The sequence below is a fragment of the Sturnus vulgaris genome, chromosome 16 (assembly GCF_052056855.1).
Source record: "Sturnus vulgaris isolate bStuVul1 chromosome 16, bStuVul1.hap1, whole genome shotgun sequence".
NCBI lineage: Eukaryota > Metazoa > Chordata > Aves > Passeriformes > Sturnidae > Sturnus > Sturnus vulgaris.
This window is the reverse complement of record NC_142258.1, coordinates 3,134,799-3,156,475: the sequence shown is the minus strand read 5'-3', so window position 1 is coordinate 3,156,475 and position 21,677 is coordinate 3,134,799. Positions and strand designations below refer to the sequence as shown.

General features: G+C 51.5%; 2 protein-coding genes across 5 annotated transcripts in view; both read right to left on the bottom strand.

Annotated features, from left to right (window-relative positions):
* SMURF1 (SMAD specific E3 ubiquitin protein ligase 1) overlaps positions 1-3,120 on the bottom strand; it is a 47,533-nt gene extending 44,413 nt beyond the window's left edge. For all 4 annotated transcript variants that reach the window (XM_014870696.2, XM_088174287.1, XM_014870706.2 and 1 more), the window contains exon 1: positions 2,967-3,120. In XM_014870696.2, the coding sequence (XP_014726182.1) occupies positions 2,967-3,021 (55 nt within the window). In that variant the 5' untranslated portion in view covers positions 3,022-3,120. The remainder of the gene's footprint in view (positions 1-2,966) is intronic.
* Positions 3,121-6,192: 3,072 nt separating this feature from the next.
* On the bottom strand, positions 6,193-12,755 carry KPNA7 (karyopherin subunit alpha 7). The gene is made up of 10 exons (XM_014894381.2): positions 12,693-12,755; positions 11,912-12,052; positions 11,369-11,454; positions 10,409-10,677; positions 9,840-9,922; positions 9,124-9,387; positions 8,540-8,773; positions 8,030-8,212; positions 7,440-7,589; positions 6,193-6,407 (listed from the first exon to the last, which is right to left on the bottom strand). The coding sequence occupies exons 1-10, from the start codon at positions 12,753-12,755 to the stop codon at positions 6,327-6,329; spliced, it is 1,554 nt and encodes a 517-aa protein (XP_014749867.1). The 3' UTR covers positions 6,193-6,326.
* Between the last annotated feature and the right edge of the window lie 8,922 nt (positions 12,756-21,677).

Sequence of the window (21,677 nt, the reverse complement as noted above, 5' to 3'; positions counted from 1 at the left end):
CGGGACACGTGCTCTGTGACGGTCTCCTGGCCTGTGGATCGTGCTCCTCCTTGACCCAGCAGACCCTGAGCACATCTGGCAAGGACATGCACTCACAGGATCACTTCATTTTTCCATCCTTGTGTTGGTCATTTCGCCACTGCTGCGCTGCCCTGATGACAGCACAGATAGGAAGAGACCACAGATTTAATGGGAAGTTTTCTCTCACTTTGCCTAGAACTGTTCCAAGGAGCAAGAGACGAGGCCAGAGTATCTCTGGCTCTTGCATCACCAGCTGGGGTAAAGGCTTTAGTGGAAAGAAGAGGAGAAACTGAGATATGACAGGAGATTAGCATATTTGAGATCCACAGGCCACAAAATCATTTTAACCTGTCGTGCAACTCATTGTTACATCGAGGTTTTTAGTATTTCTGCACAGGGTGCATTATTTGCTATTTTACTTCATCACAATTTGCATTAGGCTAGGACTGACTGAGAGACCACTTCTGGTAATCATCAGAGGATTGAGAACTTTTGGATATATTCACATAAATAACCCCAACGCTCTGCTAATACAAATACCTTTACAACAGATGAGGAAAAAATTATGTCTTTAAAATTATGTCTTCAAAAAAATCACAGGAGATTCAACCACTGCTCCCTTGCCATTCACCCCGTGATGCTCACACGAGTCCCAAGTGGTATTTACACTGCTATTTTCAGTACTGCAAAACTTCAATGGTGCCTAATCACAGGAAACACAATGAAGGTAGTAAATCATAACAAACGAGGTCTTCTGTCTTGATTTAACTGTGCTCAAATCTCCCAATAGCCAAGGAGATGAGAAAACAACAGCCAGGCTGGCTGCAGCTATTTGAAACAGGTAAGTCAGCACCCCAGCCCCAGCCAAGCCAAGAACTCGGCATTGCCCAACAATTCCAGAGCTAAACCTCTCCCAGAGCAATTTATTTGTTGATTAAATACAGTAATTTTTGTCACATCACCCAGGTTTCCTGCTTGTAAAAACAGAAGATGTGTTTGAGCAAGCAGGAGATTTCTTCAATACAGTTTAAAAATGGGGAGTAATAAAAAATAAATCTACCAAGTTGCTCAATAAACTGAAACTTCAGCCTGTTCCAGGAAACGTTCCCAGCTCAGAGCAAAGACTAGTGTATGGTAAAAGTAAAAAAGCATTTTGCTGCAGTATTCAGCCTTTAAAATTAAACTCAACAGCTTCTCTCTGTTATTTAAATGATCTCCTCCAGCTCAGAAGGGCTATGACCATGGCCTAAGTCATTTAATTCACATTTTTATTGACTGACTTGCATAAAAATAAGCCACATTAAGGACTGAGCTGACATTTGGTATACATCACCACAAAACTCATTTCAGATCAAACATCATTCATACAACCTAAAAATATTTCCAGTCTTCTCCCATCCAAGAAAAGGATTTTCAGATTTACATTATCCTCACAAACTTTGGTCTTCTGAAGCACAAGCAGTGCAGAATCAAAGGATTAAAAGAACACCAGGATTTTTATTTTTTGATGATCTGCCTCTGAGTGTGTTACGTGCCAGGAGCAAGTTAACCTGTAACTGCAGTTTCACCAGCACCGTTTTCTCATTATTTGCTATTGTTTTATGCACCCACACACAGCAGATCCCTCTCCAGGGATCAATTCCGGTCACCCAGAGCAGCACTGGGGCTTCTCCAGCCCAAGTGACCTCCAAGCATCCACTTGTTGCCTTTGAAAGACTAGACTGGACCTTATTTTTTAATAATTCACACGGCAGTCTCAACAAGCAGGAACCGTGTCTCTTCCCATTAAAGAAGCAGGCTCGGTATCGACCAGAGCAGCTTCCAAAAGACTTAATCCAGATCTTTCAGGGTCCAACACAAATTGGTTTGTCCATCCACAAACCCTCCAGAGGCCTCACACGGAGGCAGGACAGACACAGCTCTGCGTGTCACCTCCTGCACGGGGCAGGAACTTCCAAAGTTGAATGTCACAATGTGCCAGGTGAGAAACAAGTCGAGAGGAAGGAGGGAAAATTTAAAAAAAAAAACACACTGAAAAAAAAAAAAAAAAAGAACCCAGCTAAAAGCAACTAAATGGGTATTTTCTCATTAGCAACTGAGTTATCCTCCTTGGCACCCAGGAGGTTGGGGGGGTTGTTAATTAAAGTGAAGCGAGGCAAATTATGAAAGGCTTTGCTGAAAGCCAGTCTGTGGGAGAGGTGGCCCTGGGAATCCTCCTGGGAAAGGTGGAGAGGAGACCCCATGAAGGGGTCTGGAGGGGTGGAAGGGGGGCACAGGGATACCCCCATGGGGAAGGAAACAGGGGAAACCCTGGGAAAGGGCTGGGAAGAGGGAAAGGTGTCACAGGGATGCCCACAGACAGGGAAGGTGCAGAAGAGACAGAGACCCCAGGAAGGGGGGCAGGGGTGTCACAGGGAACTCCCCCCACTGGGAGGGTGCAGAAGAGACCCCACAAAGGGGAAAAATGCAGGGGAGAGTTATCAACAGGGATCCCCCCATCGGGAAGAGTGCAGAAGGAACCTCATTTAGGGTCAGGGTGCTGGAGGGGGTGGTGACTGTCACCTTCCACGGGGGAAGGTGCAGGAAAGACCCCAGAAAGAAGCAGCTTGCCCTGATCTGCTGGAAAACGAGGGGCAGACAGTGACAAACCCCCGCCTTCATCAAATTCACGTCACCCCAAGGGGGCTCAAGCACCCCACGCCGGAGGGGCGGGAAAAAATATAAATAAACAAAAGCACAGAGAGGCTCCGTCGGGTCACAGAGGTAGAAGCGGAACAGAAAAACCGTGGATAAAAGTTAAGCAACGCTGGGAGCTCGGGCCCGGCCGCCCCTCCCCTCACAGCCAGGCCGGGGAGGGGGCGAAGGCGCCAGGGGAGGGGAGGGGACCCCGGGCCCAGCCGTGGATGTGCGGCCACACACACACCGTGCCGCGGCCGCCCCGTTACCTGTGAGGCGGATCTTGATGCTGGATCCGTTCCGGCGGGTACCGGGATTCGACATCGCGCCTGGAGGAGGAGGAGGAGAAGGAGGAGGAGGCGGCGGCGCCGAGCTCAACCGGCGGCCCCGCGCAGCCCCGCCATGCGAGCCCGCCTGCTCCTCACGATGCCGGGGATTCCCGGGCCAGCGTTCCGGCGGCCGCCGCAGGCTCCGCTCCCTCAGCCGCCGCCTCAGCCGCTGCCGCCGACGCGCCCGCCCGGCTCGGCCCGGCCGCGGAGAACCGTGGCCACACCCCCGCCACGCCCCCGCGCACAACGGAGGGCCGTGACGTCAGCGCGCAGAGCGGCGTGGCCGCGTCCGGACGCCATGAGGAGAAGGTCGGGACAGGGAAGGTCGGGGAGTGGCGCGTGCGCAGAAGGAGTCGGGGGAGCGCCCCCTGGCGAGGGGAGAGGGTGGGGGGAATAGAGGAGGAATTAGGGAATAGGAATAGGATTGGGATGGGAAAATGGGAGTAGGATTGGGGAATAGGGGGAATTAGAGAATAGGAGTGGGATGGGGGAATGGGGGGGACTAGGATTGGGATGGGGAAATGGGGGAGTGGGAGAAAGAAGAGTGGGATGGGGGCATAGGAGGAATTAGAGAATAGGAGGATTTAGGGAAGAGGAGTAGGATGGGGGAAGAGTGGAAAAAGAATGGGATAGAGGCAAGAGGAGAATATGAGTGAATAGTGGGGAATAGAGCAGAACAGGAGTGGGATGTGGGAAATAAAGGGGAATGGAGATGCCTGGAGAATGGCATAGGGGAGAATAGAGGTGGAATGGGGGAATAGGAGTGCCTAGAGCTGTCTTGGGATGAAAGGGGGCAAACAGGGGCACGTGAGGATGAATAGGTGATCTCAGGGTGGAACAGGGGTGAGATGAAAGGTAGCCTGAGGGTGACAACCGTGCTGGGGTTGGCATGGGGGTGAACAGGGGCTCTCACAGTGGCACAGATGTATGGAGGGGGCACAGGTGTGCCTGAAGGTAGCACTGGAATGTAAAGGGGTCTTAATTTGGGACAAGCACCACTATAGGCAGTGTCTTTTCCATCCCCAGAAACGAAGCAGCACCTTCTCCCTGTCTACAATTCCCTGATGGGAGGGTGCCAGGTGGGGAATGGACTCTTTTCTCAAGTGACAACACAAAGGAAACAGCCCTGGCTTGTGCCAGGGTTAGAAATTAGGAAAGATTCCTTCACTGGTCAAGCACTGACAGGCTGCCCAGGGCAGCAGTGGAGTCCCCACTCCTGAAAATGCTCAGAGGAGTAGAGATGGCACTGAAAGGGTAGTGGGCTGATGGAAGTCAGTGGATGATCCTGGAGGTCTTTTCCAGCCTGAATGATCCCCTACCTCTTCCTCTGGGGCCAGGACAGGGGAGGTTTTAATTAGAAAAAAAAAACTAATTTTTTGAGCATGTCTAGAGGGAGGTCGAGCTGCCCTGAGGAAGCACAGCAGCATTTCCCCATCACTGGTGCCCTTGGATGCCCCATCCCACAGGGAGAAGGGGATGCCTCCCCTGCCCCAGAGCTCCAAGTGCTGCTCCTGTGCCTGGGGCTGGCAGGGAGCAGGGGAGGGCAAGCAGCTGCCTGCAGGTTGCTCACACACCCACACAGGAGCCTTGGGGATCCTCCAGGCACTGGGCCCAGCTCTCCAGCTGCCAGGGCAGACAGCAGCCACATCCCAACACTCTTTTTGAGAGGGGCACTTTGCCCTGGCCCCTGCTTTCACAGCAATATTTTATTGTAAGTTACATGGATGGAAAGAAGACGTTGTAACAGCACCAAACAGAGATAGGAAAAAGAATCCAAGAGATTTCCCATTTCTCTTTTGATCCTGCTTTTTTAAAATCAGAGCATCAGCAAAGAGCAGCTGTACAGGGCAGCCCTGCCAGGCCATGGGAAAAGCCAACTGGGATAGTCCACACAGGAGCACAGTCCAGAACCAGGGCAGCACACAGGCCCCAGCTCTGTCCCTCACACTCCTCACATTTGCTTCACCCAGGGAACTGTGGCCATTCCCAGGTGCCCCATCAGCCCTGGCAGCAGTGGGAAGCCCACAGAGCCCAGGCAGCACCAGCCCGGGTTAAAGTCTATGTTCAGACAGTGCTGGGTCATGTTTTTAAGTCCATAGTTCTGGATGGAAGAAACGCTTTGCATTTCATCATACTCCAGTATTTGAATACTTAAGAAGTGATACTCAACCCTGCTACCCATAACTGAGGCTGCACAGCTCCTCCCAGAGAAGACATTTACTACCAACTCCCTTTTTCCCTGGGTGGCCTGCAGGAAAAATGCATAAATCCTCTGATGAACAGATCCAGGGCAGAGGAAGAGTCTCTGTTTCCTGAAAAGATTTTCCCTCCAGATTAAGCTGCCTGTCACATCACCTCCTACTGCACCTGAGGAAACAGAGCCCTGAGCCCACCCAGGATCACTTTGAAGAGCCAAACCCCCCAAAACAGAGAGGGAAAGCTGCTCCCTCATCCTGCCTTAAGTAAAGCCTTTGAGACTGGGGAGTGAGCTGCTGGGAACCATCAACACTGCAAGGATGGAGCAATGGCCAAGCAGCTTATTGAGAATGCACAGCACAAAATCTTTGTGCCATGGGCTCAGCCCCATCATCACTTTCTTCTGGGACCACCCTTGGAGGGCTTGGAGAGGAGAACAAGAGCCAGGGACACACCATGGAAACCTGAAATACAGGTCCTCGGAATTAGAGGGCAGAGCCAGATCGATGGGCTCCGGGCTGATGGATGGCAAGAGGGAAGCTGCAGCAGAGGTGAATCATTGCTCCTGCACTGCTTCCAAAGGACCAGCACTTACTCAACAGCTCCCACAGCCACACTCCAAAGCTTCCATGTGAAATAACACAGCAAGGACACAGACCCTCCCAGCCCTGGCTCAGCTCCTTTCCCACAGCAATGATGGTGCCTGCAGAAGGGTGAAACTTCTCAAACAGTTTTTTAGAGCTACTTCAGCCACTCCAAGTCAAACCTAAAAGGTTTCAGCACAAGGATTTGGTGGCAGGATTCTGCTCTCCTGCAGTTTAATGTGCTTAGAAGAAAGATTCCACCTGGAAAAGGTGCCCAGGGGATGCAACACACTCCTACAAGGCCTTGAGATGCTATTGGAAAAAAACAAGCCATGTATTTTGCAACAGCAGCTTAAAGGAGGGGGGAAATAATTAAAGGCAAGAGGTACAAAGCCAAAAGTGCAATTTATTGATAAATTTCAGAAGTAAAAAGGCTCAGCATCTCTGTTCCTCATGGTTTGGATGTCTGAGCTCTTCCAAGGTACCTCCACCCACCAGCTTAGTGCTGTGTTCTGCTTCTTCAGAAATTGAAGTCTTGCTTCTTCACTGAGAAATCATAGAGCCCATCTTGGCCAGTCTGGGGCTCCAGGTCTGTATTCTCCTAGGAGAAAAATTATAACAATCACTTAGAAAGTCTGCGTTTGAATAAACCTCTAAGCTTTTTACAGCTCCTCTGTTTTTTTCTTGTTTCTAAAAATCCAGCTGTTAAGCCCAGCTTGGCTGTAACAGAACTCCTGGAGACCAGGACAAGCCTTGCTGCTCCTTGCAGCACCCTGAAGCTGCAGTGTCCCTGCAGCCCACACACAAAAGCAGCCAAGCCTTTGGGCTCAGACACCAGAAGCAAAAGGAAAAAAAAAAAAGTGGCTGCAGTGGTAGAACTCATTGAAATTAAATGGCCTGCTTGGAACAGCAGTGAGCCAGGACTGCTGAGGGAGATGTTCCCCTGGCATCCAGCCCCTCCAGCAGGGGCTGGTGTCAAGAACTTCCTCCACACCCTCTCACAGGGACACCCCACAGACCCTGCTCTGACAAAGGACTAAACCAGACCTTTGCCCCCTGCTGCAGCTCACACCCAAACTGAGCCACAGCTCCAAGGCCTGCCAGTCCTCTAAGCCTCTTCCCTGACATTTTCCCATCTGCAAGTGTAAGGCTAGGACAAAATATGGCACCTGTGACAGTCATTGGACTCTTTCAGCTCCTGGCTGGTGTCCTATCCTCTTTTTCCATAGATTCCTTACCAAGAGAAGGGTCAAGTAATCCAAATGTAACCTGAGCACTGTTATCAGCTGAGTAGGAGGCTGCCATTCATAGTGACAAGCCAGCTCAGCTCTGAAGGAGGAAACTTCTCCACATTTGGTATTCATATCAGTAACTGCAGTAACTCCAGCTGATGCCAGTTTAAATTCCAGCAGCAAGATACTATCAAGGCATCTATGTCTGTTGTGCAACTCATTGGCTGGCAGCTTGGAGCTTTTAGAGACCTTTAAAAGCAGCTGAAAGAAGCTGCAAGGACTACTCTGGTCATGTGGAAGTCTTCTCCAAAAACCTCTTCCAGTATCCTTAAACTCTGTGCTTCATTCCAGTGTGCAATTGCTTCACATTTTCAAGTGAGAAACAGTAAGGGCTCACATACCTCACCAGAAAAGTATTTCTCGATGATGCCCAGGGCAGCTTTGTAGACCATGTCATTCTCATGGTTTTGCAATTCCTCAATTTTCTCCAGACCATCAAGTTCTTCCACCAGCAGGCACAACTTCTCTGTCTCTCCCAGCTTCTCAGCTGCCTGTTATATTGGAAAGCCAGGCAGGAAAATGGAACATCAGTAACAGGTCTGATATGGTCTTTCCTGTAATTATAACCCTGATCTACAAGTCAAAAGCTCACAGTCCCTGAATTTATGGTCCCTTCCTGATGCCAGGGATGTGACTGGTGCCTGTGGAATACCAGTTTCTACTGGGGGCTACCAGCCAAGCCAGTGAGCAGGGGATGAAGAGCAACACTTTGGGAACTTAATCTTGCCAAGCCCTTTAGACAACCCAAGGGTATCCAAGAAAAATTTAGACAACATGAAGCCTCTCCTACTCCAAAAATAAACAGTCACTGTTCTAACCACACAATGTGAGTATTTGTCTCACTCTTTGCTGCTCTTTGGGAAAAAAGTCAAAACATGAGATCTTATCAGGAAGGGATTCAAAACTGGCATTTAGGATGAGCAGATCTCACCAGGAAGAGATTTGAAATGGTGTCCAGGATGACCAGGATGGTTTTGCTGTCTTTGGCCAAGAGCAGGTTGAGCAGAGGTCTGAGGACCCCAGAACGGACAAGCTCCACCACCTGATCCACTGTTCCTCCAGTGGTGAAGTTGGCCACTACCCACACAGCCTCCTTCTGAGCCTTGAAGTCACCCTGGAAAAGCAGCACAGCAAAGGCATTCCCAAGCTTTAGTATCCCTCTAGGATCAGTGTGAGGTGAGGATAACATTTCCCTTACACTCAGCTTGGGCTGATCCCTTTCCCAGACCTTTGGGTGATGCACAGACACCTGGAGCAGCTCCAGGATGTGTTTCTATGCAGGTGTACTGACAAATCAGAGTGCTCAGGCTGTCCCAAGGATCTCAAGAGCTCTGAAACAGCCTTTTCAGGAGGCTCTGGGGCCAAGTGCTCCACAAATGAGCCATCCCAGGCCTCTTGAACCCCACTGTCCTCCTGCAGCAGCACCGTGCCCATCTCTTACCCTGTCAAGCAGCTCCACCAAAGGTGGCAGTAACCCACAGCTGATGATCTGTTGGATCTGCTGGGAAGGCCCTGCTGCAATGTTGCTGAGGGTCCAGGCTGCTTCCTTCTGGATCACTGGCTTCATGTGCCTCAGCAGCCGGGGCAGGACAGTCAGGACACCAGCATCGATGGCTTCCTGCGTCTGCTGGTCTGTGCCTGTGACCACATTCCCGATGGCACGGAGGGCTGGAGTCTAGACAGAGATTAGAGGAGATGAGGAGAGTTCTTACCTCGAGGGATACATGACAGAAAGCCCAGCAAGATCCTCCTCTAAATGCTTGATCCTTCACTCAAGGAGAGCATTGTGGGTGATGGCTGTTTATTTACAGCCTCGTCATCCCTCGTTTGCTCTAAGCAGCTTTAGAGTCTCTCCCCAGCCTCAGCCAGCAGAGCAGAGCAGTGACTTGACAGGCAGGCAGTTCTGCAGGCTGAGGGGACAGCACACCACAGCTGTCATACAGAACAAGGGCACATGTCTTTCCTCTCCTCAGACCTTTCTACATTAAATGGACCAGAGGGTGGAGACTGCTGATTGTTCCCTACCATAACAATCAAATCTGGGCTGTCCATGAGCTCCACAAGCCTTGGGAGAATCCCTGTCTCCACCACAACCTGGATGCGATCATTGCTGCCATCAGTCAGGTAGGAAACAGCCCAGCAGGAGTCAGAGATGACATCCTTGTCATCGTGCTGCAGGAGGATGAGGAGGACTGGCAGAATCTTCTGCACAGCATGCAAGGGAGGGCAGGGGTTCTTGTTCCTGCACAGGTTTGACAATGTCCAGGTGATGTTCCTCAGGAACCCAACCTGAAACACAAAGCAGGTGTAAGATCCTCACTGCTCCCAAGAGACTCTCAGTCTGTGTGATCCTGTGAAGGTTCTTACACCAGAGACAGAACAGTGGGGCCAGAACCATTGCAGAAGAGCAGAGGCAAAACTCAAAGCAGCAGCAGGAAGCTTGAAAGGCAAGTTCAGCCCTTCCACATACATATGCAAGTCTGCCTCACACCAGTTTCATCTTCCTCCTAGCCTGAGATAGTCAGAGCTAGGTAAGAAAGCCAAGGATAAAAGAGATCACATTGACTTGGAGTGTCTGCTTGGCATCCCCAGCTTTGTGCATAGGCAGGGCCACAAAAGCAGTTTAGAGCAGGGTCTCATTTAATTTACAGTTGGTTTGTTGTGTACAAGGCAGACAGTGGACTTCACCCATCACCCAAGGGATTAAGAGCTGTTAAGTCAAGAAAATGAAGGTTATTTACTGGAGTAGCAGGTGACACCAGAGCCAGCAGGGGAGGAATCACATCACGAGCAATAAGAGCATCCCTGTAGAGAGGGCCATCCCCTGGACAGATAAAATGGGTTGGTCACTGCATCTACCCAAGTCACAAGACATTCAACATCAGAGAACAATCAGATCTGCAGGGCCAGGGCTAGGTGACCCACCAGCCACACACCATTAGGCATTTCCAGGTGGGAAGGATTTACTGGGCAGACTGGAATGCCAGGCATGACCCATTCTGTTGTCCCTATGGTGACATTAATAAGTTAAACCACCCCAGCAGGACAGAGTCTTGCCCTTGGCTTTGGCCAAAATCCTCTTGCAGAGCCAGCACAGGATCTCAAAGGCTGCCAGGCAACATTAATGGGATGAAAAGTTATGGGGTTCAGTAGGGGCAGCAGCTTGGAGACAAAGCTGCAGGGAGCAGAGCACCAATACTTGATCTCCCCAGCAGAATGACAGAATATTTCAAGTTAGAAGGGGCCCACAGGGATCATCAAGTCCCTGGCTCAGTCAGGGACCCCCAAACACCCCTCGTGGTGCCCTCACCTGCAATGTTGCCCAGGGCCCACACTGACTGCTCGCTGATGTGCATGTGTGGGGAGGAGAGCAGGGAGATGAAGGCTGGGATGGCCCCTCCCTCCACCACGGCCCTGGTGTGCTCCGAGGTGCCAGAGGCAATGTTGGTCAGTGCCCAGGCTGCCTCAAACTGCAGGGCAGGATTGTCAGCACGGCCCAGGAATTCCACCATCCTTGGGATGATCCCCAGCTCGAGGATCTGATTAATAGGGGGGTCCTTGTGCCTGGACAGAATTCTCCTGTGAGAGAGCACACAGCACAGTCAGCCATGAGGAGCCCTGCATGGTGCCACCATAGCCCTGTGTTCAGGCACGAGGATGTGGCTTCCAGGGGAAGCACTGATGGTTCAGCATCCCACCACAACAAACCCTCAGCAGAGGGCTTGCCATACAGAGGGAAGACACTCCTAAAGATGCTGAAGCAGGAGCAGGGTGTCTGTTGGAAATAAAGCCCTGACATCCTCACAGCCACACTCCTTGGGAATGGTGCTGGTCCCAGACCACTGATAAAGCAGTTTGAGCCAGCCAAGGAAGCACCAGCAGGGATGCAGCCTCTGCTGGAGCCTCAGGAGACACCCCTGCTGCCAGCTGGGTGATGATGGCACCCTGTGGTCCTTCATGTCCCCACCCTTGTGGGGACAGCCCTGCTCAGCACTGACCCTTTACAGAGCCAGGCTCCCCAGTCCTTGTCCTGCCCAAGCATCTGGCACTCGATTTCTTGTGGGATCCAGCATAATTCCTGGCACAGCACAGCCAACCCCTTGGTTGGGTTCACACAGGACCGTGAGCCAGGCACAGCACACAGGCCACAGAACAGGCACAGCTGAGATTGCCAAGGGCAGTTTGGGTTACCAGGCTCCTTCTCCCTTTGCCATCTCTCTAGAGAGCTCCTCAAACAGGAACTCGCAGCCTTTTGCCCCCAGGTGTGTACCTGGTGGCCTGGGTGGCGAGCAGCTGCAGCTGGGTGTCTTCTCCTTTCACGGCTTCCACGATCTCCTCCAAGGATGGCTGGATAATCTGTGTCACAGGGGATGATTCAGAGTCAGCCGGGACTCCCTCCGTTTAATCTCGCACTCAATCAGCCGTCTAGACCCGGCTCAGTCACCACTTCATATCTAAGCACTGTCTATTCTTTATGCAACACGGTTTCGAGATGAGGCAGAGGAAGAGAATCCACAAAAGCCTTCAAGGCAACTAATGCTTGTAATCAAGCAGTGAAAGAGTCACTGACACCATAATGGGCCTGCAAGCTCAGTAATTACCCTTGGCTGTGCAGGGAGCCAGACAGGAGCAGGTCCCAGCGAGCCAGAGCACCAGCCTGTTCTACCTGCCATCAAGGGAGGCCAGCAGGACATCATCACCATGAAAAACTGCACAGAGGAAGGCCAGGCAGTCTGAAACCCTCCCCTGGCCCAAGTGGGAGATGGTTCCTGCTGCACTGATCCTGCCCAGGTGCAGAGCACTAAGCACTCACCACCTCATCTGCTCTGTCTTGTCCCAGAGAGGGATTGTCCTCCTTCACGTGAATGGAAATGTTTCTGCGTTTCAGGATCTGCTCGTCCTTCTTGGCCTTTCTCAGCTCAATGCTCACCTCCACCCTCTGCCTCCGCAGGGTCTGGGGAAGAAGAACACCATCCCACTCACATCTGCATTGCCCCAGTCCCCAAGGAGCTCATCCCTGCAGCCCTCTGCCCCACGTTTCCCACAGGAGGGGTGCAGAGCCAGCATCTCCTCGCTATGGCCAAGAGATGATGGAGATGGGACAGAGGGAGTCTCTCCCTCAGTGCCTCCCAAGGACATGGGCTGCTGGATGAGCCAGCAACCAGTGGGTGTTTTTAAAAGTAGATTTTCTGAACCTGAAAGGTTTGTCTCATCTCTTCACCTCATCTCCTCTACTAGCTTAAATCAAACTGACATATCCTACATCTGACATCCCATTCCAGCCCCAACTCTGCAGGGATAAGTGCTGGGGAGAGCCCAGCTGAGATATTTCCCTTCCCCAGCCCACAGCCACTCACCCAAAACTCACATCTCCCTTGCCCGTGCCACCACACTCCTTTTGCAGCCCAGCCAGCCCCACAGCACATCCCAAAAGCCACCCAAACTTCCCAGCTGAAGGTATCCAGAGCCATTCCCCTGCTCCCTCACACAGGCAGACTTAGGGCCACGGACCCTGAGAAGCCTCTCCATCTGCTCCTGCCAACAGTGGGCTCTGCTGGGGCCCAAAATGCTGCCACAGGCAGGTGGGTACTCACAGTTTCATCCTTGCCCTTGTTCTTGAACAACTTCATGTGCTGGCTGTGCTTCCTGACCGGCATCTTGGCAGAGTTGAGAGAGGTGCTGGACACCCCTGCGTGCTCTTGGGGGTCAGCACAGAGCAGGGTCAGGTCACAGACCCCCAACAACGTCCCCCACCAGCCACTGAGGGGGCTGGGACCCCCCACTCCCACCAGCAGCCTGGGCCACACATTCCACCCCACACTCCCAGCAAGGGAGACACAGGAGATCCCCTGCCCCAGGTAGGGCTTGGCAGGATCCTCACACACTGCAGCTGAGCCACTGAGCTAAATACAAGCACAAACTAGCACTTAATGTCAGGCTAGAAAAATTACAGCTGCTGCACTCCCAGGAGGAAGCCAGACAGACACCCCTTGGTGATAGCAACACCCCATTCCTCCAGCCCTGATCCTGGGGATTTTACATTTGCTGTGATGCACAACCCAAGCCTGGAAAGGCCTCTTGCCTCCAAAAGGAGCAGCTCAAGGACTAATTTAAGGACACACAGCCACATCCAAGCCTCTCTCACTCGACCACAGACCCCAACCTGGCTTCCTCCATCTGCACCCCCAACTAGAAGAGACCCACAGTCACATGCAGGGACACAAAGTGACCAAGTTCAGCTGATAAAAGAGTTCTGGAAACCTAGCAAGGAGTACAGGCTGCAAACATCATGAAATATGGACAGATAAAATAATTTCTAAGCACCTCCTAGCAAAAGCCAGAGATATACACACAAATAAACCGAGACCTGGCCTTCAGACAGCTTTTGTCAGGAAAACAAGACTTCCAGAGATATTTGCAGAGCAGACACCATCATGGAACCCCTAAACCCAGGTTGTGCATCAGCACACTCAGGGGCTGATCCCACACAGATGGTGCCTCCTCTCCTCCCCTCCAGGCTTGCAGCCAACACCTGCAGCTCAGAGCAGCTTCCAAGGGCTCCCTCACATCATCCTTTAAAGTTCAAGGTTTTGGTGGTTTTTCCATCCTCTCTCTCCCTGTTTCCTATTCCAGTAACCAAGGCCAGGCACCAGCAGCATCAGCTCTTATCCCACACATCCAGCTGCAGACCTCCTCCAGCTTCCAGAGGGGTCAGGCTGAGCCACCCTCAATCCAACATCCCCCACAGCCTTAATCCTGACACTCAGACCTCAAAGTCTGCTCCAGCCTCTCTTCCTCCAACAGAGCCAAACACCCCAGAAAGCCTCTTCTTTTGGGGGAGCTTTCTCCACCCCATCCCAGCCAGCAGAAGGGCACAACAACCCCCCCCCCCCCCGACCCCAGCCAAGCAGCAGAACCAGCACAGCCCCAAACAGCCAGGAACCTCATAGTGGGGTACAAGAGACCCAACAGCCACAGAGCACACCAAAGGCACAGAAAAACCCACTTACCCTAACTCTGCCTCATACACCACTTCCCTCAGCTGCCTCTTTTATTTCCCCCATAGGGCCACGTACCCCCAGCTCCCCTCCACCATTGGCTCTTGCCAGCACAGCCCCCATTACCTTCACCTGCTCCCTCACCTGGATGTATCTGGATGAGGATTGTGGTGTTTCTCTTCCTGGCTGGGTTCTCAGCCCCCAAATCTCCTCCATACATTTATGCTTTGCCAGTTTTGGCCTTGTTTTTGGCCAAGACCCTTTGTGGGTGATGCTAGCCTGTATCTGCACAGTGTCCTGGGCTGTGGGGGACAGTTTGGGCTCTGCCACCCCATCACTGTGCAGGGCACAGGCAGTCTGGGGTGCCCCATTTTTTTTCTAGCTTGTGGGGGGGTGCTGCAGGCCCTGAGAGCATCTCCCAGTCAGTGGTGCCCAGGACCAGGGAGCCAGGCAGAATCAGCTGCACAGAGGTTGCAAGTGAGCCAAGACAGGATTAAGCAACTTGGAGCATCATCAGGCACTGAGCTGCTGGCTGGCACAGGAGGGAGGTGGCAAGGAGAGAAACCCAGCAGGAGCCCATTATCTCCATGAGTCCTTTAGCTTTTGGCCAGGAGCTGCTGGGCAGCTCACAAACTGCTGTGTTCTGTGCCCATGGCAGTCCCCATCAGTCAAGAGATATTTTCTTTTATGGAGCCCTTGCCCCAGTCGTGCTCTGGCCAACAGGGACAGCAGCTCCCTGACCCCCAAGTAACCAGTGCAGCAGGGCTTGGCTGCAGCACTGAGGGCAGTTCTGGGGACCCTGGGGTGCTGAAAACATCCTGGCTTGGCACCCTCTCTGTACCATCACCCTTTTCAGCAAAGCCCCATAAAACCCTCTTGGTGTGTGCAGGGGTGCCAGCCCAGTCCAGCTGATGGGGAAGGGAGGAGCAGTGTTTCCCACATGGGTAGGGAAAACAGCAATTGAAATATTTAATTAAAACCTGGCTTTAAACTACTTGATACTTTTTTCTATGAGAGAGATGGGGAACAAAGACACTCAGAGCTGCCTGAAGGTGATGCTGGGATGCAGGTGAGAACAGCAGCCACCACTGGGGTCTGCACCCTCCACACCCCTGGGCCTCTGCACCCTCCAGCTGTGCACACAGAGCCATTCTAATCAAATTATAGGAATTTAGGGTACAACTAGTATTGCCCAGCATGCAAATACCTATGGGGTCACACTGTGCAACACCCTGGCTGCTCTAAGTCCTGGATTCAAGTCCTGGGGTCACACCAATTCTGCATTTCAAGGCAAGTAAAAAGAGCTGTACACAGCTTTATATGGAAGGTGATAGGGGAGGTTTGAGAAAAGACCTTCAGATAAATCTGTTGTTTGTAGGCATTAAAAAGCCAGTTGTGCTAATCCTGGCTGCTGTGATTTTAAGCTTCAAGTGCCACTGGTTGCATTATCTAGTTTCTTGGCTGCTTGAGACAGGAAAATTACATTTCAATTGCTTTCTAATTCAACTTAATCTGGTGCAAAAGTTAGCGTGCACCCTCTAATTTTGTTTTCTGAGAGGTTTGTTTCCACTAATTCCTAATCAGCCAACACTAAATCAAAACAGGCCTGGCTCAAGCTGAAATAGAGGAGTCCTTGCAACCTTGCCAAGCAATTTAATTAAATTGGCTTAAAATCACACCCCAAGGTAAGTGGGGGCAGCCTCCTGCACATGCCAGCCCCCAGATTTTGGTCCCCTGCCTGGAGAGTTCTCACCCAAGGTGCTGGAGGATCTGAGTGTGAAAAAAGGCTGGGATAAGTTCATGGTTATCCTGGGCTGCTCTTTTTCTACCTGCTCCTTCTATTCCCTCTCCACCTGCCAAGCACAATCAGCCCCATCCTGTTCAGGTCCCTGTCACTTCTGGCGCACAGGGGAGAGGATGGGGAGAGAAAAACACGTGTAATGGATGAACATCCCTCTCCTTGTCCTTCACTCTGCTCCCTGATGTCATGAGAGGTGGCACTGCCATGCAATCGACCCCAGGAGCAGGCTGAGGATGAGGGGGGTGGATTTGAACCCATGCTGAGGACACAGAGAGATCAATATTTGCCAAATGGGGAAGGGAATAACCACTGGAGGAAAGAAAAGTTTGGGGTTTCAGCATAATAAGAAGGTATCACAGCTAATGGAGAGGAAAGAAGATAAAACCCTAAATCTACATGACAGTGTCCCCTGAGCTCAGCTTTGTGTGCTCAAGCTGAAAATCCACAATGTGACAGGTATGAGAAGCTGTGGTTCCAGTGTAGGGGTTTTTTTTGAGGCTGTTCCTCACTCTACCACCCTTCACCCCATCACTGCTCCTCAGTGAGGCTCTGACTGGGGTAGATTTGAAAACACTCATTTCAAGCCCTGAGAGAAAAGTCCTGATTTCTTCTTCTGTGTTTTTCAAGTTTCTTGCATGGATTTACCCTCACTGCCAGGGGAGAAAGGTACAGGTCAGAGAAGGTGTCAGTGTGTGGCATCACTGTGGTGGGGAGAGACAAAGGCAGGAACACCCTGGGTCCATCCTGGGGTGCTGCACAGGCACAGCAGCGGGTTGGAGCAACCCCTCTGTGAGAGGAGAGCCTCAGCTGGTGGAAGGGGAGCAGAGGGAGGGGTCCCTGCCAGCCCCCGAATGGCTGCTCTCACACAGCATCCTCCCTGCCAGCAACAGCACAGTTCCATTAAATGAACATCAACAAATTAATTTTGCTTATTAGTTACACTAACACCAAGGAAATATCCATGTGGGTTCCTGAAACAGCTGATGATGTAACTGCTGGTGGATTACAGAATCGTGATAAATCCTGAGCTGGAAGGGACTCACAAGGATCAGAGTCCAGCTCCTGGCCCTGCACAGACACCCAACAATCCCACCCTGTGCCTGGCAGCTCTGGCAGCCTCGGGGCCGTGCCCATTCCCTGGGGAGCCTGGGCAGTTCCCCACCACCCTGTGGGGGAAGAACCTTTCCCTGATATCCAGCCTCAATCTCCCTGACACAGCTTCATGCCTTCCTGGATGTGTGGCATTCCTAAATGTGGCAGGGATGGAGCCTGGAAATTCCTCCTTTTTCAGCTGGGATCCATCGTCCTGGCACACAATCTGTGAGGGAGGCAGTGCTCACTCCACTGGTCCCTCCTGGGGTGGCAGAGGTTGGGCAGCTTGTGACCTCCCCAGCAGCAGCAGCAGCTCCTTGTCAGAGCTGTTGTTGTTGTTGCAGCCACCACGGGCGGGGTCGGAGCCGCTTTGTGCCAGGCACGGAACAAGCACGGAATAATGACAGCCCCCATCTGCTCCAGCCTGTCTAATCAGGACATGCAGAAGGTGGGAGAAGGGATTTATTGTTATCTCTGCCTTACTGCTGAGCCAGAGGCGAAGCCGAGCACTGCAGCTGGATTTTCTGAGGCTGAAGGTTCAGTTTGAGGTTTCCTTTTATTGAGTGGAGCAGCCTCAAAAACGTGGTGCTGCTTTTCTGCCCCTGTTCCTCTGCAGCCAGGGAACCATGGGGATGTGTCAGTTCAGAGAATCATGAAATTGTTTGGGTTGGAAAGGACCCTAAAGCTCGTCCCATTCCATCCCCTGCCATGGCAGGGACACCTTCCACTATCCCAGGCTGCTCCAAGCCCTGTCCAGCCTGGCCTTGGACACTTCAGGGATCCAGGGGCAGCCACAGCTTCTCTGGGCACCCTGTGCCAGGGCCTCATCAACCTCACAGGGAAAAATTTCTTCTCAATATCCCATCTAACCTTGCCCTCTGTCAGTGGGAAGCCATTCCCCCTTGTTCTGCCCCTCCATCCCTTGTCCCAAGTCCCTCTCCAGCTCTCCTGGAGCCCCTTTAAGCTCTGGAAGGAGCTCTCAGGTCTCCCTGGAGTTTCATCTTCTCCAGGCTGAACAGCTCTGTCAGCCCATCTCCTTGGGAGAGAAAAGAAGGAGGAGGAGGAAAGGAGCATGGTTTTCCATCATTTCAGTTGAAATAGCTCCTGCTGTGGCTGTGGGATTCTGTGGTGCTTTTCAAGGCAAAGTGTTCTTCGGGTTCGTTTTCCAGCCAAAAAATGGGATCAGTCTGAAATGTAGACGCTGAAAAACAATAGGGAAAGGAATAATATTGACATTATACAGAAGAGATCTATAGTTATGCATAAAGAGGCCTAGGAGAGTTAGGAATTCCCTGGGAATCAAGGGAAAGGGGATTTGTGTGCAGGAAGACAGCTTGTGGAGTGTAACACCAACTGATTATCCCATCAGCTGGGCTGGGAGCTCCTGCTGAGCTGTCAGAGTGTTGGGAAGGGGAAGAGCAGCAGGGCTCTGTGAGTTGTGGGAGCTCATTCCCACTTTCCAAAGGCAGCTGTTTGTGTCCATTCCACTGTAAGTGGATGCCCCAGAAAACCAGGACAGCCCTGGAGCTCCTGTAACTCCACACCAGGCTGAGCGTTAAGGAACTAATTTTAACTTCTGAGCATCCTCCTTTCTGCCAGCCACGGAGGGATTAGAGTAACAGTTTTTGAAATTATTTAAAAATAACATCAGACTTAATCAGAGTTATTTATTAAATCCATTATCCTCTGTCAGTTATGGGACACTGATTCAGCTGCAGAAACTATAATCACCTATGGCCAAAATCTTACTTTTTTTTTTCCTTAGCAGGGCTCAGCAATAATTATTGCTTTAGTCCCTGACTCTGTAATTCAAGGAAGTGAAACAGAAATCTATAGTGCTTTTGGGGATGAGGCACAATGGAGTGATGAAGAAACCTTGGAATTAATAAAAAACCCACATAATTTTGTATAAATCATGCAATCGTGCCTTGCTCCACAGCACCTACCAGGAGAAAGGCTAAGGTGCTCTCTAAAGGAGTGGAGTGCAGGAAAGAGAAACTCCATGAAAACACCAGAAAACCCCTATAAATCGTGGGGGTTTGAGGTTCTGGAAGCCTCTTTGCTGTCAGGAGTCCATGTGCAGCTTAATTAGAGGAGGGGATGAGTTTTCCTGCTGCCAGACGCTGCTCACCTTGCTCCAGTGCCTCCCATTATCCCAGCTGAGGACAGCATTTCAACAGAAATTAGTGTCTTTGTTTAAAATGTGTATTCAGGGGCCTTCCTCTGAAAGCCATGCTTAGGAAATGCTAAAAAGAGGATTGGACATGCATATTTCCCCTGATCCAAGAGCTGCAGGTAATGTTTGCTAAGCCCAGAGGTTCTTCTCTGTTGCAACTGCTTCCCATCTCACACACACTGATTTGGGAATGAGCTTTTGGGGAGCTCCCCTGGTAATTCCATCTCCTTGTGCCACCTCCTTCGTGCCACTCCACTGCTCTGAGGCCTGTCCTGGAAATGTGACAGTGTAATAAATTTAATATAAAAATGTAAGCCAAATTCTGCACCACCCACCCATGCCCTGGGCTGATCTCACAGCGTGGGCAGCAGAGGGGGGGGATTCTGCACCTCAGCTTCGCTTTCTGAGACCCCCCTTGGGACAGTGCTGCCAGCTCTGGGGCATCCCTCTTCACAAGGATGAGGAGCTGCTGGAGTGAGCCCCGAGGATGCCATAGAGATGCTCCAAGGGCTGCTCTGGAGCTGGGCTGGGAAAGCTGGGGGCGTTCACCTGGAAAGGAGAAGACTCCAGGGAGACCTGAGAGCCCCTTCCAGTGCCTAAAATGGCTCTGAGAGCTGGAGAAGGATTTTGGACACAGGATGGAGGGACAGGACAAGGGGAAATGGCTTCCCACTGCCAGAGGGCAGGGTTATCTGGGATATTAGGAAGGAATTGTTCCCTGTGAGGGTGGAGAGGACCTGGCACAGGGTGCCCAGAGAAGCTGTGGCTGCTCCTGGATCCCTGGAAGTGTCCAAGGCCAGGTTGGATGGAGCTTAGAGCAACCTGGGATAGTGGAAGGTGTCCCTGCCTATGGCAGGGGGTGAAAAGAGATGAGTTTAGGGTCCTCCAACCAAACAATTTCATGATTCTCTGATTCTGTAATTCATTGCATTGGGTGCTACAACTGGAAATGTAACACTGAAAAGTTGGATACCAGGAAGACAGACTTGAACTTTGCTTTCCTGTGTGTATCCTTCCCTGAAGCTTTTGATCACAATGCACAGGCTGTCTCCTGCAGGATCTGTGACTCACTGAGCACCTGGTGGGATTTGAAAGGCCTTGGCATTGTCCCCATCAGACCCTCTGTGCCCCACGAGCAGTGATCTGCCCTTGTTTGGTTAGAGCCTGGTCGTGTCTCTGTGGAGACAACATCCCTGCAGCCCTCACAGGAATACACTGATCCTCCCCAAGCAAGAACAGACAACAGCTGAGAATGAGGTTGAAGCTTTCATTATTTTTTAAATGACTAATAAATGTAAAAACATCTTGCAGTCTCCCGAGGCAGATCTTTATATAACCCTGTGATCCTTCAGCAGGGCTTTCCGATCCAGATTCCATTCCTCCCCAAACCACCAGAGATCAGTTTGCTTCTGCTGCTGAAATGCAACCCCAAAATGCAGCATCCAAGCTGAGTTCCATGTTATTCCAAGGCTTGTCACAACAGCACAAAGGCTGAGGCTCTATAACCAGCAGTCATAAATGGTTTTGTACTCCCTATTCCTCACGTTGTCCTCCTCCATTTACACCTTCCTTCTTTCTAATTGGGAATGGCACTATGGACAGCCTGGGATCCCTGGAAGCACTGAGGAAGAGACAAGGGCCTTTCTTATGTGTGGTCTGTTGGAGAGGTGGAATGCAGGTAAGATAAATACAGGAAATTCTTCCCTGTGAGGGTGGGGAGGCCCTGGCACAGGGTGCTCAGAGAAGCTGTGGCTGCCCCATGCCTGGAATGTTCAAGGCCAGGCTGAACAGGGCTTGGAGCAACCTGGGATAGTGGAAGGTGTCCCTGCCCATGGCAGGGGGTGGAACAAGATGAGCTTTAAGGTCCTTTCCAACCCAAACCATTCTGAGCTTCTACATGGGCTGACCTGCCTTAATCTGAAGGCCATTTTCCAACCTGAAAGAGAATTATTCTCCACATCCCTTCAGGCAAGAGGGCTGGACTCTCAGTCTCACTTTAACACGATGAAGGAATCTGTGTCAGGGCAAGAAAATGAGCCCACACCAAAGGCAAACATCCTGCTTAGCAGACAACTCCCTCCACAGCCCGTGGTCTGCAGGCTTTGCTGCTCACTGCTATCGGGACACGTCACTCCCCAATCTCTCCTCTATTCTCTGAGGGAACCTTCCAGCCCCCCTTCCCAGATAATGTAATCATGAGGGACATGGCTGGCTGAAGCAGCTGCAGCCCAGCCTGCTGTCCCAGCAGGTTTGAGTGTGGTGATGTGCTGGAGCAGAGCGTGGCCAGCGAGGTACAGGACAGGGCCTGGGCTATGGGCACAGCCACAACATCATTAAACCCAGCAAGAGGCATCCTTGGAAGCAGAAATCAGCTTGGCTGAGTCCTGGCCCTTGCTGATGTGTCTATGAGCTGAGTGGGCCAGCAGCTATTTCAGGTTTACCATTCTGCCTTGGATCACTGCATGGAGAGATCCAATAGCTGCCTTTGCAGCTCTCTCCTCCTGTGTGGTTA

Excerpts from the sequence above, each read along its gene's own strand:
- KPNA7 (XM_014894381.2), bottom strand. The coding sequence starts at position 12,755 with ATGCCGGTCAGGAAGCACAGCCAGCACATGAAGTTGTTCAAGAACAAG. Across the intron at positions 8,774-9,123 it reads GCCCAGATTTGATTGTTATG|ACTCCAGCCCTCCGTGCCAT; the intron begins GTAGGGAACAAT and ends ATCTCTGTCTAG. Across the intron at positions 6,408-7,439 it reads AGAAATACTTTTCTGGTGAG|GAGAATACAGACCTGGAGCC; the intron begins GTATGTGAGCCC and ends TTTTTCTCCTAG.